Source organism: Mizuhopecten yessoensis, unplaced genomic scaffold (genome assembly GCF_002113885.1).
Source record: "Mizuhopecten yessoensis strain PY_sf001 unplaced genomic scaffold, ASM211388v2 scaffold9301, whole genome shotgun sequence".
Taxonomy (NCBI): Eukaryota; Metazoa; Mollusca; class Bivalvia; order Pectinida; family Pectinidae; genus Mizuhopecten; species Mizuhopecten yessoensis.
The window spans coordinates 948518-965173 of NW_018407979.1; the positions used below are offsets into that span (position 1 = coordinate 948518).

General features: G+C 38.3%; 1 protein-coding gene across 1 annotated transcript; it reads left to right on the plus strand.

The window, feature by feature from the left end:
* The first annotated feature begins 200 nt into the window (after positions 1–200).
* On the plus strand, positions 201–16361 carry LOC110457712 (C-factor-like). Its single transcript, XM_021509084.1, has 5 exons — positions 201–408; positions 11036–11087; positions 12748–12935; positions 14894–15043; positions 15715–16361. Exons 1-5 carry the CDS (start codon positions 274–276, stop codon positions 15937–15939), a joined length of 750 nt encoding a protein of 249 aa, XP_021364759.1. The 5' UTR covers positions 201–273; the 3' UTR covers positions 15940–16361.
* Positions 16362–16656: the final 295 nt, after the last annotated feature.

Sequence of the window (16656 nt, forward strand, 5' to 3'; positions counted from 1 at the left end):
TCATTTGTGGTGAAATTCTTTCTGAGCATACACATGATAAAATTTGTTTTGTCCGTAGTAGAGTAATACTTTATATTTTACAGAAAGATAATCAGCGATTTTAATTAAGTTCAAGTTAGACTTGTGCAGAGTGTTATGTAATAAGTTAATGTTTGTAAAGCTATGTAGGCCTAGGGGAAACAACTCCTGATACCGTCGTTATTTACACAATCTGTGTCATATCCGGTTTATCGTCGAGGTTAAAATCAGGGATTAGAACACCAAAGAAGAACCATGCTGAGTCCGAGAAGTGTATTGATTACCGGGGCTAATCGTGGAATAGGTCTGGAACTTGTCCGACAGTTCTTGCAGCTTGAAACGCCACCAAGACACGTATTTGCCACGTGCAGATGTCCTGACAAAGCCGAGGTATGCACGAGTGTCTATTTATCAATACTGCTGCAATAGGTGTGTATCAACACATATGCGTTGTGAAGTTATATAATGTGTATTTATACACTGTAGCTTGTGTCTATCAAGGTTTATTAAGCGCTGTGTGTAAACACACAGCATATTTGTACCGCGCGACAGTATTGAGTTCTATTTCATCCAGACACGTGTTAGGCTAGTGTAGGAAATTTATTTTTGGGCCATCATTAGCTGTCATACACTCCGTGTTTCTGAAACATCCATGCTGTAATTATTTCTCGGAAACTGTAAAGAAAAACCGAAACGTCAAGAATGATAACATTCTCATGTATTTCTTTATTGAATTCACGCGTACCACAGCTAATATGAAGCTAACAGTGCTGGGCGTATCGCCAAACCAGTGGTATTGGTTTGGTATGGCACGACCTGAATGCAGCAAACCATGGTTCGCTGTTGCACGACTTAGTTGTCCTGTATCCAGTGCAGGGTTATCCAATACGAAACAGATTGTTAATTTCAGTATATTTCATAATACCTCATTTCCATCCTGTTTGTTTTAAAAATGAACGTAGCTAGTTTAATATCGGTATATGAGGGTACCCCAGAACTAATATTAATACCCTGCCTCCTCTGACGACGCAATATATAAAAAAAAATCTCTCGTCGTCAGAAAGCTGCGTTATCGCAGCTACGGTTGCCCCTGCCATGGGAATATATGTCGTTATTCTTGATATTTGAAGCTGTTATTAGCAGGTCCAGTACACTCTGCCGTTTGAGCTATATAGCTGTAAAAACCTATAATAGCTCTATTGACCTATCTGAAATAGGTCTTTAGAGCTATTTTCATGTGATTTTCTTTTTTAAGGAAAACGAAACAAAGTCGCATTTAAAATAAGATTTATCATTATGATGATAACAAAAGACATCAAATATAAGTATTCTTTTTAAAAAATAATGATGTAAATAAATCAAAAAATTTACATTTATAAAAAATGAAAATAAACATCTGAATGTATACTTTTTGTAGTCAACATTACCATAAACCTAATTGTTTAATGCGATTTTGCTTTGATTTAATGAAATTTGAAATCTGAGAAAATATAGCTCAATATAGCTTTAATTTATAGGTGTATGTATCTATATAGGTCTTTATAGCTATATAGCTCAATCGGCAGAGTGTTCTGGATTAGTTATCTCGAGTTCTTGTTGTCATTAATCAGGCTGCATTGAAAACTGGGAGCGAATGTCGAGGAAGTTGCATGGGGTCAGTACATGTTCGATTGGTGCTTGGTGTGCCTTCTTAATTGTTCTGCCAAGACAGGCACGCAGTTACATGTATTCCTATCCTCTAAAATTTCAGTTACACATCATGCTATGTTCAAACATACATGAACTATTTGTTCTCCGTTTCTGAAATATTAAATCATCCAGGAAAAAAAGGCTCGAATAATTTTGATCACTTGGAGTTTGGTGCCCGATCCAAAGTTTCAACGATAGTAGAAAAAGCAGCTGGAAATATCTTTAAAACAAACTCATATACCGATAGCCATTGTAAACATGCCAATTGAACTAGTTCTCTGGTTTTCCGTGGTTCATACTTCGTTCCGTAGAATTATCGACTGAAGTATATCGAGAGACGGTATTTGTTGTACCTATTTGTTGTATTGCTGGTGCTGTCAATATATAGAGTATTATAGTGTCGTCCGGAAAATAAGAAAAGGCAGGAAACGAGATCTTACTGTAAGTTAGACATTTAATAGTGCTACACCACAAGGGCCCAAATAATTTGTTACAGTGTGTATTTTCGGACCCATCGTAATGTGCAGAAAAAAAGACGATTTAAGTTTGATTTGTTCGTGTTTAACATCCTATTGATATCTATAGTCACTTAGGGACTAGACAGGTTGTGGTGGCGGAGAAAAAACGGAGTACCCAGAAATACTTGCCAACTCAGTGGCGTAGCAGATCATTTTTTGAAGTGTATGTTACAGAGAGTTAAGCATCCAAGGCGCGTAGCGCCGGATGAGGGATTTCCCCCTCCCATTGCTGGGAAAAAGGACTTTTAGTAGGCCCTAGAAGCAACTTGTATTCATTAGGTTTTGATAGTTATAATTACTTTTCTATTTTTATTTATGTGTAAGTTGTTATATGTGTTTATGAAATTGTATTTCATTATTTTGCCTGATTTATTTGTTACACTGATTCTGTTCATTTTGAAATTACTCTACCAGGATGCATGTCATGAAATCTGTATGATTTATAATTTATTCAAATGCGGATCGATTTCTCAGTTGACACGTCTACTTTTCTAGGTAACACCCCTCCCTTCCATCACCCCCACCCCTTTCCCACCCCACCTTTCCTTCTCCAACCTATCTTTTTCCCTTTCCCCAAAAACATATACACTATTTTTACAATAGGTATTGAGGAGAGGACTCTATTAAGTTGTAATAACTTGTTGTCCGATCCATTTGTAAATTTGTACAAATATGTTTAAACTAAACTAACTTGTATTCTGGAAACTCCTTTTAGGATGAATATTTACAAGTAAAACCGGACTTTTTAATCACTCATGGGGAAACCCCAGTGGGGGCTATTAATTGTGGTTTAAATCCCAGATTTTGACATTTGTTGTTGATCACTGTTAAGAGCTTTCATGTGTTTGCTTCTGTCGAAATATACCAGGCGCTAATAATAAGCTCTTGGATAACTCAGATATCGATTTCCTTTTCAAACAAACAACCTAAAGGCGTTCCAAATTTCAAAAGGGAATTACTAACAACCTAGATGTTCCGAGTATGAATCAGGCACCTTTGAGATTCCCGACGGGGAAGACTGTTATAATATTATAAATTGCTATTGATTGATTTAGATATTTTATGTCTGACCAATGACAATATTCGCGTATAGTGTGCACTTTTAAAGGAAAAATGAAAGTGTCAATAAAGGGATGCGCACGGTACTCAAGAACAATCCCAAAGCAGTCCTTGGTCCTTGGTTTTTCGGAAATGTTCTGAAATATGCTCGCAGCAATAAACTGTTAAATTGCGTTGAATAACTCCTGATTGCATTGTCTATATAACTATAAGAACAATTGCAAGTTTAAGTCATATTATACGATAGAATCGGATAAATGAACTCGATAAATGTAGGCCAAACTTTCAGGTGTAATTGACGTTACATTGTGAATTGATTAATACCACTTAAACTTAAACTTAAACATAACGAATAACAGCATCGTAATTAGCACTCTAGGGTTCATCCTCGATATCCAGGGGTTACGCTCACTTTCGTTCTCCGCACCCCTGGATATAGGCATAGCAAAATTGAAGGCACGCGGCTAGCTTTTTGATTGGTATCAGGTTTAAAAAAATCCTGACCAATCACTAGGCTGATACTTGTTCTTTAAAGATTACAGAGGAGCGACGCCCGACTTCAAAGTCAGAAAGTTTTACCGTTACGCGACCGCGAAATTCTTACATCAAAGGATCCAACTAGTCTATTCGTCTCGTCCACAAGGTGGCGCACACTTAGCATTCAATTTTGCTATGACATATTCCAGTGGTGAAGAGAACGAAAGTGAGCGTATCCCCCGTATATCGATGATGTCTGGGGTTAAATGCCGTTCTTGCGTAAAATCATGCTGAACTATTCAATCTTGACAGTAGAAATGTGTCAAAACGACACGGGGAAAGTGGCGAAATTGGCAAGTTTGTGTACTGCAAAGAGTCAAGGTCACGTGATAATATTTACCGGCAGGAACTAACAAGGTCACTTACATGGGAATTGAACCGATAATGATAAACGTTTTGAAATTGAAAAATAATTATTAACGGGCTCAAAACAGCTAAAAACATTCCGATTTTTTCTTTTCAAAGAAGAATTGCTGAAATCACAATTGTTTGGTCTTTTTCATGTCTCGCGAATTTGGCTGTTGGCGCTACTTGTCGGATTAGTTTGAGTGACTGCCTTTAAGCGTACACACTCTGCCGATATCGATATCCGATTCTTTTATAAAAAATGGAAAGATTTATACGTATATAAGATTAAATCTTTTCTGAAAGTTAGTGTTTTGAAAACAACATCGTTACATTCCAGTTACCTATTCTGCCATGCCAGGTTTGTTTAATTTTGTTTAACGTCCTATTAACAGCTAAAGTCATTTAAGGACGTGCCTCCATGAGTGTAGTGTAGTCTATGCGTGCTTGCGTGTGTGTATGCAGGAGACAGGGTTTGTTGGTGCGCTTGACTCCTTGTGATAGCGCGGATCTGTTGTCCACTTTATAGTGCTATCTCACTGAAATGCAATGCCGAAGGCGCCCAGCACAGCATTCCGCCCGGTCACATTATACTGACAACAGGTGAACCAGTTCTTGCCATTACCCTTAATGCTGAACGTTAAGAAGCGAATAACAACTACCATTTTTAAGGACTTTGGTATGTCCCGGCCTGGGGACAAAACCCATTGCCTTCCTCATCTGGGCGAACGCTCAACATTCAAGCCAAACGTGAAGTGTTGCCAAGCAAGGCGCTAGGAAATAATAATGATAATATACCACATTTATATAGCGCCCTATATAATTTGTAAAATTACTCTAAAGCGCTTTACAACATATGGATAATACTAATGGTTATAATTGTGAAAACAAAAAACATAGGCTTACAATCACTTTTTTACATTTAACAAGCAATGTGCACATAATTGAACAAATAAAAGGGTGGTACTTACATGACGTCTTTGCAAGGATTCTAAAATGCAGACGTGAAGAGGTGAGTTTTGATGTCCCTCTTGAACTTGGCCAGGGTATTTGACTTTCTAATTGCAGATGGTAAGCTATTCCACAACGTAGCCGAAACCCTCCCAAAGCATCTGTTTCCGTAGGTCACAGTACGAGATTTTGGGACACACAACAAAGATTCTGACTCCGACCGCAGATACAGGGTAACAAGCTCCTGTAGGTACTGAGGAGCTGTTCCATTCAGTGCCTTGTATGTGTACACCAGACTTTTGTACTGCGACTTGTATCGTACAGGTAACCAGTGCAACGAATAAAGCACAGGTGTGATGTGCTTTATTCGAGTACGAGTAACTAGCCGTGCTGCAGTGTTCTGGACCCTCTGCAGACGACTAGTTAGTTTGTCAGATATACCACAGAGCAGGGCGTTACCATAATTCAACCGAGAGGTAACAAGTGAATGCACCAAAATCTTGCATGCATCTGCAGTTAAAAACTTCCGAATACAGCCGAAGTTCCTGATCGGATAGTGACAGGATTTGGCAACAGCGTTCACCTGTTTCTCCATGTTCAGTGAACTATCAAAGTATACCCCTAGGTTTTTAACAACACGAACAGTCTCAATAGTTCTGGCATCGACCTTGAGCTGGAGAGCCATTGTTTGCTGACACTTTGGGGTAAAATACGATTAGTTCCGTCTTTTCCTAATTAAGCTTAAGCATGTTGGCGTTCATCCAGATACTGATATCTGTCAGACAAGCTTCCAGACTTTCTGAGACTGTATTCCAACTGTCCTGTGGTTTGATGACCATGTAAATTTGTGTGTCATCGGCATAGCAATGATAGCGAATGGTATGGTGACGACAAATCTCTCCAATCGGTTTGGAGTACATACAATATTTTCGTGGTCCTAACACCGACCCTTGAGGAACCCCGAAATCTAGTACTTTGTCATGTGAAATGGAAGATCCGATGGCAACACGCTATCGTCGTTCACTCAGGTAAGACTGTATCCAGCATAGTGCGGTATCAGTCACCCCATAAGAGTATTCCAGACATTTATAAAGTATGCCATGGTCGATGACGTCAAATGCAGCTGACAAGTCCAGCATGACAAGCACCGCTCTGCACTTGTTATCCAATGCAGAAGCTATATCATTATGTACACGTAGGAGGATCGTCTCAGTAGAGTGTTCCATGCGGTAGGCTAATTGCATGTTGGCATGGAGACTGTTTGCATGGAGATGAACCTCTAAACGCCGGGACACAACCTTAACCAAGATATTAGACAGAAAAGGCAGATTTGAAACTGGGCGGTAGTTTTTCAACTCCTCCTTGTCCATTCCAGGCTTCTTTAACAATGGTCTGACATGTGCCTTCTTGAAACCTAATGGAACCTTTGACTCAGCCAATGATTTGTTCATGATTGAGGTAATCAAAGGAAGCAGTGTTTCAAGACATTGCTTTAATAGGTCTGGAGGCAGTGGATCAAGCTCACAGGACTTCGATTGCGAGGTCATGATAATGTTGCGCAACTCGTCCTGGGTGGTTGGTGAGAGATTTGCCAATGGTTCCCCATCAAATGCAATGTCAGCAGTCATGATAGAGATGTCAATGTCAGCAGAGGTGTTCACTAAGGCAATATTTTTCCTGATTGAGCTGATTTTATTCAGAAAGTAATCACTGAACTTGCTTGCTAAGTCTTTTTCAGAATTACAGGTTGGTAGGATAATTTCACCTTTCTGTCCCATTAGGTTTTTGGTGAGTCTAAAAAGCTGTCTATTATCCTTGCCGCATTCTTCGATTCTTTCCGATAATAAGCCTTCTTTGACTGAAAAAGTAGTGAACCAACTAGCCGACATTGCTCTCTATAAATCTGTTCGTGAACGGTTAATTTGGTCCGTCACCACTGTCTCTCTGCTTTTCTACGGTTCTGTTTTTCTACGCGTAGATTTGCATTATACCACGGGGCATTTGGTCTCGCAGTTATCACCTTAGTTTGCAGAGGTGCGTGTTTCTCTATAAGGGCTTCTATACCAGATGTGTATGCTTCAACAAGATCATCAACCTCGCCTTCAGTAGATTGAAGGGCGGAACAAAACTGAATGTCATTGTTGAAATCTGGTATTGAAATTTCGCGGAATTTGCGGAAGCTCACTTCTTTCCTTACACGAGCTGGCTTACTACAATTCAGTGCTGTGTGGACATCAAGATGATCACCGGATTGGTTCCCCTTTACATCACTTAGACATGGATCAATCACTGAAATAGCTCCATGAATGACTGAGTTATATTCCCTCGTTATGACCATATCCAGTGGATGGCCATGGGTGTGTGTATCTTCTGTCGCATGCTGAATCAGACCCCTGGAATCTAGTAGACCAGAAAACTGGCGAGCATCAACATTAGATAGATAGTCTAAGTGGAAATTTAGATCACCCGTGATAATAATCTATTGTGTTACAACAACTTGGTGGTCTAAAAAGGTAGACCATTCATCAACAAACACTATATTTGGGAAAGCATTCTGTTTAGATGTTTGAGGCCTGTAAATGATACACAATCTAAATTGGTTATCACCAGCAATGACAGGACAAGTCATGTGCTCAAAGTGTGTGTATACATCATCATGGCTTGAAAAGAGATGTCTCACACTTAGGCCTTTCTTAAACAGAACAGCCACCCCACCACCACGTTTGCTGAGTCTAGCATTGTGGTGGTATTCATAGCCTGTTGGTATTAGCTCATCAAGGACCTAGTCATCGATATCTGAACCTAACCAGGTTTCTGTCAATCGAAAATGTCAATGTCCTGAGATGTTACAAAATCCCCGATGGACAATGACTTATTCTTCACTGAGCGACAGTTTAAGGACACTAAATTCAGAGGAATAACTGACTTACAGTGACCAGCTGTTGTTGACTTGATGACATGTAAATTCTCGTACGATACTGATGATGTCGGAATCTATGTGGAAGTATCGTAGAACTTCTAAATAAAAGGTAGTTAGAAGTTGAAAGAAAGATTAAGATCCTAAATGTTGCAATGGGCGCAGCAGATTAATATTGATCGATTTTGTGGTCCCAAATAAAGGAAACCAAAGCAAATTCCCAATTCTGCATGGGGGTTTCATCATTAGTCGCCTCCTACGATACTTGCAGTAGGTAACAGCAGGTATTTTCTTTTCCTGATCCCCCACCTGCAGGGGTGCCCCATGCCAGGCGTCAACAGATCTTCTTGTACTCGAGGTGTCAATTAACGCTAACATTATATTTGCCACACGCTTTCTGATTAAGTCCATGTGTTGGCATTGTAACTTAAACAGCGTCTGTCATTGTTAGACCATTTTGATTGACAGGTGGAAATATGTCAGCTGACGCTTGGTCAATGATTTATTATACTGAAAATAATCATAGAGGATATGGGGTGACTTTCATATCATTTTGACATATTTCTAGTCATATGATTAATTTTGAATTGTGTACTTCAACAAGTAGATTTTAATTTAAATAAACCTTCGAGATAATTTGTCAATGTTTACAGACTAAACAGCAACATCATTTTATCAGACTTAAATTTTCCAGACTTTTATTACTTTCCTTTCAATCATAAAAAAGAAATTAATAAAAATATCTTATGAATTAAAATCTTCTTTTAAATTTAAGTGTATGCTTGAGCATGCAAGCATATTTGTATGCTACGCCACTGCAACTCTCCTCTCCCTATTAAGGAGGAAGACGCCGGATTTGAACGCTAAAATTGAGCATTTTCAAAAAGTGAATTTGCTAAACTTTTCCTATTTTCTAAGAAATGAAAGGTTTCATCTGAAAGGTTTCTGAGCACGCGTAATCTTCCCAATGAATATTTTGAAAAGTTGGCGAGCATGCCCGGAGAAAAATAGCCGACCTGCAGCCAGTATCTGAAGGTGACCCCTTATAGGCCAATGCAAGGCCTCGCCGGAACCCGCGACCCAGTGTGCGATACCCTTTGACCACTCGGCTACCCCGGCGAATTCGGAACATATCGCCCCGATTACAGTTCCTTGTTATTCTCGCGGTGCCCAGGACTAGACGGCAAATGGATGTTCGAGTTTGTATAGTGTTTTTATAGTGGAGAGAAGACTGCATACGTAGAAAATAGATATTGTGACGCATTATCAGTCCGTGTGGCCCATACTTCCGTTAGCGTTCAAGTGATTGGCATAATCCAAACTGTGAAATGACAAGCTGACAACGTGGTCAAATAATCTTCGAACTTTCAGAGCCACCTGCTCCTTGCAGGCAGGCAAAATTAACATTCTACAATAAAAACGTTTTTTTTTTAATCTCGTGAGCATGAGCGTCAGCGTGAACATGTTAAAGTTCTACCTGCAAGTTATTTAGAGGCTTGTCTTTCGTTTACTATGTGTACTAGGATGCTGATATTTAGCATGGAGGTCCCTGTGGGGGTATAATATTGATGTAATGAAGTGAAAATTAAATAAATAATATCAAATTTTTGAAATTTTCTACGTGGTTTTTACTTAACTTTTTTGAAGCACATCCACGTTAAAGTTTTAACTGCAAGTTATTTAGAAGCTTGTCGGTCATTAAATATGTGTACTAGGATGCTGATATTTTGCATAGAGATTCCTGTGGGGTAAAATATTGATGAAATGAAGTTAAAAAAAAATATTTTTATTTTTTTAGACTTTTGACCTGTTTTTAATTTTATATTTTTACAAACGAATGTTTAAATACGTAAAATTTTAAACAGGCGAGCATTTGGTGGCTATGACACCATCTCTGGTTAGTTGTATTTTATATCAGCAAACATAATTTCTGAAAACACATTCAGTACGCATCAAGCAGTGGCTTTTTTCTCTTCAATTTGGTGTATTCACCCACGTAACGGCGTACAAGCAACTACGCGTCTGCCAGCTAAGCCATCTGAGTGTTAGGGTTAGGGTTAGGGTTAGGGTTTGTATGGTGCTTTACTGATATTCATGGGAGAGGGTGCTAGATTTACACCCAGCCATTAATCTGTTCGATACAGTGTGAATGAGACATTTAAGGTCATAGGAGTGTATTGATAAACGGAAGTAGGAAGTACATCCCGAGTTGAAAATCCAAGGTAGGGAGACAGTATCACGATTTCCGCATATTCTAATGTTTAATATTAAATTGATGTATATTGTGTGTTTATTATTGACAGAACAGTGTTTTCTCTCAATATCAAAGTATTTCAAAGCAATGCAGGCATTAATTCAGGTGTGTTTTTTTTATCAATGAGCCACATGTATTCATTTTTCTGTACTTCAGGAAACCGGCTACCTATTTTACTTGAAGTTTTTCAAGAAAGATAACTCTTACCTGCAATTGCTATTATTATAAAATGTCAATTTTTAATCGTTTATAGATAGTTTATTTGACATAATTTCAGCATTTATTAAATTAATATACATTAATGCAATACTTATATATGGCAGAATCATTTTTAATGACATTATTTGGCAAAAAATTGTGTCTTTCATTTTTTTTTCAAAAGTCACTCCTTTTTACATAAATTTCCATTTAAATTCCTTAAAATTCTGACAACCTATATTTTTTTGTGGCAGAAAATTTTCTTTACCTCAAAGCAGTATGACTACAAAATTTGAAGAAATTCTACTGAGAAATGGCGACACAATCCTATTACCTTTATACAAAGCACTACTATACAAGCTTGTGCTCACAGGTTTAGAACGGTGTCTAAAATGTCCCCAAAGCTTCACAGATGATGATCGAAGAACACTTCTGATTCTGTTGCGTCCACATTATTCGCTTGTAATATCAAAAACCCCAAAGTCATAAAGAATAACGATTGTTGGTGTGTTACACATGACTATATTAATATAGTTGCCTCGTTTTCAGGATCTTCACACACTAGCAAAGTCGAGCAGTGCTGTAAGCGTTTTAAAACTGGGTAAGTACACATGTTCTATAAACACAGCGGTATATCATGAAAACGACTTCAATTTATATAGGGCATTGAAAAGATGCTATTATCATTATTTTACATGTAATGATTAGCTTTTAAAACGTGTCTGCAAATTGTCCTGGAATGCAAAACCCTACCACCGTATCACAAGAGAACAGTCGTAATCCAAGTGTATTCAATCAAATGTCATCCGTTGGTGAAAGAGACTCCAGAAAAAAATCACTTTTAACAGATATATTGTACCATTGTCCTCAAGAAACTTAATACTATACCTCACCTTTATAAAGGGTATCTTATTGTGTTAACAAGATTCTTGACAAACCATTTTCGCCCAGACCCTGCTAAATATGACTGACCTAGGGGAAACAAAGAATCATGTTTCCCTTCAATATGGGCAATAAGTGAATATTGTAAAACATCTACTGTACATGTTCATTATCTTATTGTCTTTTTATACTTATTGCAAATAGCTGCATTGTAGCATCAGAAACGCATATTAACTAAAATTTGTTACACTTTTAAAACGCAACATCCATCCCGTGACTGTGAAAACCTACTGTGAGTCGAAACACCAAAACTTTCAACAACATTTAGATTACCGTAACTTTGAAAATCCACAGTTAGCCAAAACACTAAAAAAATCAACAGAACGGCATTGCCGTGTCTGTGAAAACCTTCGGTGCACCCAGCAGTTAAAAATTTACATAATTACGGTTACTGTGAAAACCTTCGGTGCATTCAGCAGTTAAAAATTAACATAATTACGGTTACTGTGAAAACCTTCGGTGCACCCAGCAGTTAAAAATTAACATAATTACGGTTACTGTGAAAACCAACAAAACAATTATAGTTTCAACGTAACTGTAAAAACTAACAGTTCGCCGAAACACTAAAACAAATCAACAGCATTAGCGTAACTGTGAAAAGCCAACGATGCAATGATGAAAACACCGCCACAGGAAGACGAGGTTTAAACTGAGTGGCATAATGAACGATTAATGATATGGCTAAATGACAATTGGAGTGGTGGACAAACATACCGATACACAAGACAAAAAACCGGAGACAGAAATTTCACTAATTTTGTTCATAAAAGCTCGTGATGCTTTTTCACTGACAAGTATCCATTGTCGCCATAATGTTCAGCGTAGACAAATCTATTGACGCACTGTATGCAGGGAACTTATTGATGGTGCACAGTCTGTAGAGAGATATTTATTGACATACACGTCTATTGAAATTTGAAAATTATTTAAAAAGAGTTTTAGCCCTTTTCCATTACAGTATTCGTAAGCTTATTGATAGCAGGTGTTGGCGCGACTAATATGGCATTCTTGAATGACTATTGCTGATGTATTCACAGAAGAAATCATAGAAATAAACATAATATCTGCTTGGACTTAACTCACGAACAGTTTACCTGAACGAGAAATCGGACAGTCATCATCAGTTTTATTTACAGGAACACCTATAAACATTGATTATTTTCTGACACAAAACTTTGCGTTCTTATACGAAGATAAAATGTACTTCGTTTCAACATAAAAATAAGATGTTTATTAACAGTATATACATTTAATCTTTGTGGGTTATTTTTGCACATATAACTAAGTGTGTCATCCGTTTTTGTCATCTGTTCCCGTAGACGTTTCTGTTCCTGCCAGTTTCCCACGTGCCCGAGAAGAAGTAGAGGTTATTTTACAAGGCAGTGGTCTAAACCTCCTCATCAACAATGCCGGGACTATTGACCGCGCTGACCTCTCCTCTGTTACTGTGGAGAGTATGCAAAGTCTCTACCTAACCAATACCATTGGCCCCCTGTTTCTGGCTAAGGTAAATTGTATGTTTGTTTGAGTTGTTTTACGTCCGCTTCAGCACCGAGCAATTCGATTTTCCATCAGACGATCTGAAGGTAAATGTCATTCTTGCATACTAGACCGAGATATCCGCATTTCTGGCGGTGCTGGAAAATTCTATCCGACTCACAGGTCTAGATCGCTTAGACACGCAGACTGGCGGGGGAATTATAGTGACCTTTAATTTCGGGGTCAAGCTATTGTTCGTGACGTCATTTTATGACTTTTTGGTGTCAGTCAGTGTCATTGACGTCATTAACAATTGCAATCCTGCTGCATATGCAAATGAGATATGCGCGGACAGTCTGCAACTTTACTAGAAGAGCAGATGTTTTTTCGAGTTTTAGGTAATAAGCAAGAAATAGAATCCATCCCCGATGTGAGGTAAGGATAAGGTTATTCAAACCCTCGGGATAGAATATTGAGCAAAAGACACTCGGCAAAGCCTCGGGTCTCCTGCTCAATATTTTATCCATTGGGTTTGAGTTACCTTATCCTTACCTCATATCAGGGATGAATTCTTTTAATCCAATATTTGTATAAATATAAGTTAGTACTCGCACTGTCGTCCACTCTTTATGTATAAGGTATTGACTCACATTGTCAATTCACTGTATAAATATAAGATGAGCAGTTAAATGTAAGGTATCAATCCACTGTTTAAACATATTGTTAGTGATTCGCACTGTCCCTAAAGGTTAGTGACTCACATTATCAGCCGCAGGGCCGCGGTGGCCAAATAGTTAATATAAGGTGTCGGACCGTTTACTAACACAAACCCTCCACCATTGGGTCGCGGGTTCGAGCTCTACATGGGGCAGTTGCCAGGTACTGGTCACAGAATGGTAGTTATTCATCGGGTTCTCTGGTCATCCACCACCGACTAGACCCGGCACGTCCTTAAAGCTGACAGTGCAAGTTAAAAAGCTTTCGATTGAGATTTTTAAAAAAAGTGTTGGTTTTTTTAAAATATGTTTTAACTGGTTTTGAGATCTTCCCCGTTTCTAAGGAAGTGTCGATATTTTAATTGTTTCCTTGCTTGGTAACGAGTATGGGTCTCGGTGGGTATAAACACCACATTACCTGTCAAACCAGTTATCATTCTACAACTGACCGTCTGGCGATTCAATACACCACACACCCTGATCGGCAACAGATATCAAAAATCAAACACACTCACCTGAGTACTTTGAAAAACTGCCAAGCTGGTTGTTACTTATGGCACATTCTTGAAAATTGTGTATCCAAAATAAAAGGTATGTTACTGAATAATATCTATAAATCCCATATATAACATCGGTCTTTTTCTTCCAACACACATACACTTTATTATGAACTCTTAGTCTTCGTCGTGATACAGTAACCGGTTTGACGGGAAATGCGATTTTTATTCCCAGCGATACCCATACTCGTTACCAAGGAAGGTCAAACTAAGATGTCGGCACTTCCTTAGAAACGGTAGAAGGAAGAGATGGGGAAGATCTCTAAACCAGAAAAACATGAACTGTTTTAAAAAAAACTCAATTGAAAGCTTTTTAACTTGCACTGTCAGCTTTAAATGACCATAACTGTTGACAGAATCTAAACCAGAAACAAACCAAACCAATTAGCACTATCAGTCCAATTTGAATTTTAAATTATTAGTGACTCGTACTGTCAGTCCACTTTGTATATGAGGTAATCGTCTCGTACTGTCAGTCCACTTTATATATGAGGTAATCGTCTCGCACTGTCAGTCCACTGTTTAACAGGTAGAGTATTCATACTGTCGGCCCTACATTTTCATCTGCAATATAAATACGTAATTATATTATTATCCTTAAAAAAATCTGGTAACGTATTCGTTTATATCAATAACATCTGAGAAAATTAACATCTATTACTCTTAGTATTTTCATGTTTTTAATACCTACATGTATCCATGAATCATTTTAGGAGTTACTTCCCCTGATACAAAAGGCTGCAAAAGCGTCGCCTGGCCAGCCAATGAGCTGTTCAAAAGCGGCAATTGTCAATATGACTAGCAAGGTTGGATCAATGGCCGACAATAGAAGTGGGGGACGTTATCCGTACAGAATTTCCAAGGTGAGTATAATAACAACTGCATACTAGTCTGTCTTAATAAGAATCAAACCATACCTCAATGTTAACATGTTGGCCTGTCTTAATAAGTCCTTAATCATATATCAATGTTAACATGCTGGTCTGTCTTAATAAGTCCTGAACCATATATCAATGTTAATATCCTGGCCTGTCTTAATAAGTCCTTAATCATACCTGAAAGTAACATGCTGGTCTGTCTTAATAAGTCCTTAATCATACCTGAATGTTAACATGCTGGTCTGTCTTGATAAGTCCTTAATTATACCTGAATGTTAACTGCTGGCCTGTCTTAATAAGTCCTGAGAATCATACGTGAATGTTAACGTGCTGGCCTGTCTTAATAAGTCCTGAGAATCATACATGAATGTTAACGTGCTGGTCTGTTTTAATAAGTCATGAGAATCATACGTGAATGTTAACGTGCTGGCCTGTCTTAATAAGTCATGAGAATCATACGTGAATGTTAACTTGCTGGCCTGTCTTATTAAGTCCTGAGAATCATACATGAATGTTAACGTGCTGGTTTGTCCTACTAAGTCATGAGAATCATACGTGAATGTTAACGTTCTGGTCTGTCCTAATAAGTCCTGAGAATCATACGTTTTCAGTCTGGTATTACTAATACTTCCTCATCCATACTTGAATATTTACAGGCGGGGCTGAACATGGTGACGAAGAATCTTAGTGTAGACCTTATGTCTGACGACATTCTGAGCACGAGCCTACATCCGGGTTACGTCAAGACTGACATGGGCGGACCGTCCGCCCTCATCACAGCTGAACAGTCGGTACAAGGCATGCTCACCGTAATGGCAGGCCTCAATACGGAAACCAACGGTCTTATGCTAGACTACGCCGGCAAGATCATCCCCTGGTGATTTTTGATGTGTGTCCGATATATGCGTTTTTTTCCTTTGGTAAAGACAATAGAAGATTTAGGTCACGTGATATGTGAATGGTTTTGACTTTAACTGACATAGACTGTACGTGAACTGTAACATGTAATAAAGTGTACTTAAACTGGATATATACTTGGTAAAATATATCAGGTGATGTTTACACGGCTTACCTGAGCTTGGTCACTTGATAAATGTCTGATAAAGACGATGCGTTGAATAGGTCATGTGATGTTTGGGTTAACGTGTAATCGATCATGTGATATATGTTTGTTATCTTCTGTGTCATCGTAAGAGGTATCAAGTGATTTTGATCTGACAGCAAACCGTAATGTTTATGTTTGACCTATCCCAGATCGCTTTATCAGAATACAAAATAATAAAGGATTGAAACAAGCCAATCATTCAAGTGTTATAGATAATTTTCTATGAAGTCCCCAGTTAGTATATACATGAAATAAGAAAATACGCAACATTTGATATAGCGCCCTATCTAGCTAGAAAAAAGCCACTCTAAAGCACTTCACAGTACACAGATATACAACTTATACAATCAATACAATTAGCATATACATTAATCAATTAGGGGATAGTACGTTGTTTTGAGTGGCTATACTGGCGATTAGAACATGAAATTTGGGTTTGAACTCGAGACCGATAGGTCGAGAGTTGAAACCAAATTTCATGTTCTAATCGCCA

What these genes read in the sequence shown, in the direction of transcription:
- LOC110457712 (XM_021509084.1), top strand. Translation starts at nt 274, where the DNA reads ATGCTGAGTCCGAGAAGTGTATTGATTACCGGGGCTAATCGTGGAATA. An exon ending in GCCCCCTGTTTCTGGCTAAG is followed by an intron (nt 12,936 to 14,893) that starts GTAAATTGTATG and finishes GAATCATTTTAG; the next exon opens with GAGTTACTTCCCCTGATACA. An exon ending in ATCCGTACAGAATTTCCAAG is followed by an intron (nt 15,044 to 15,714) that starts GTGAGTATAATA and finishes GAATATTTACAG; the next exon opens with GCGGGGCTGAACATGGTGAC.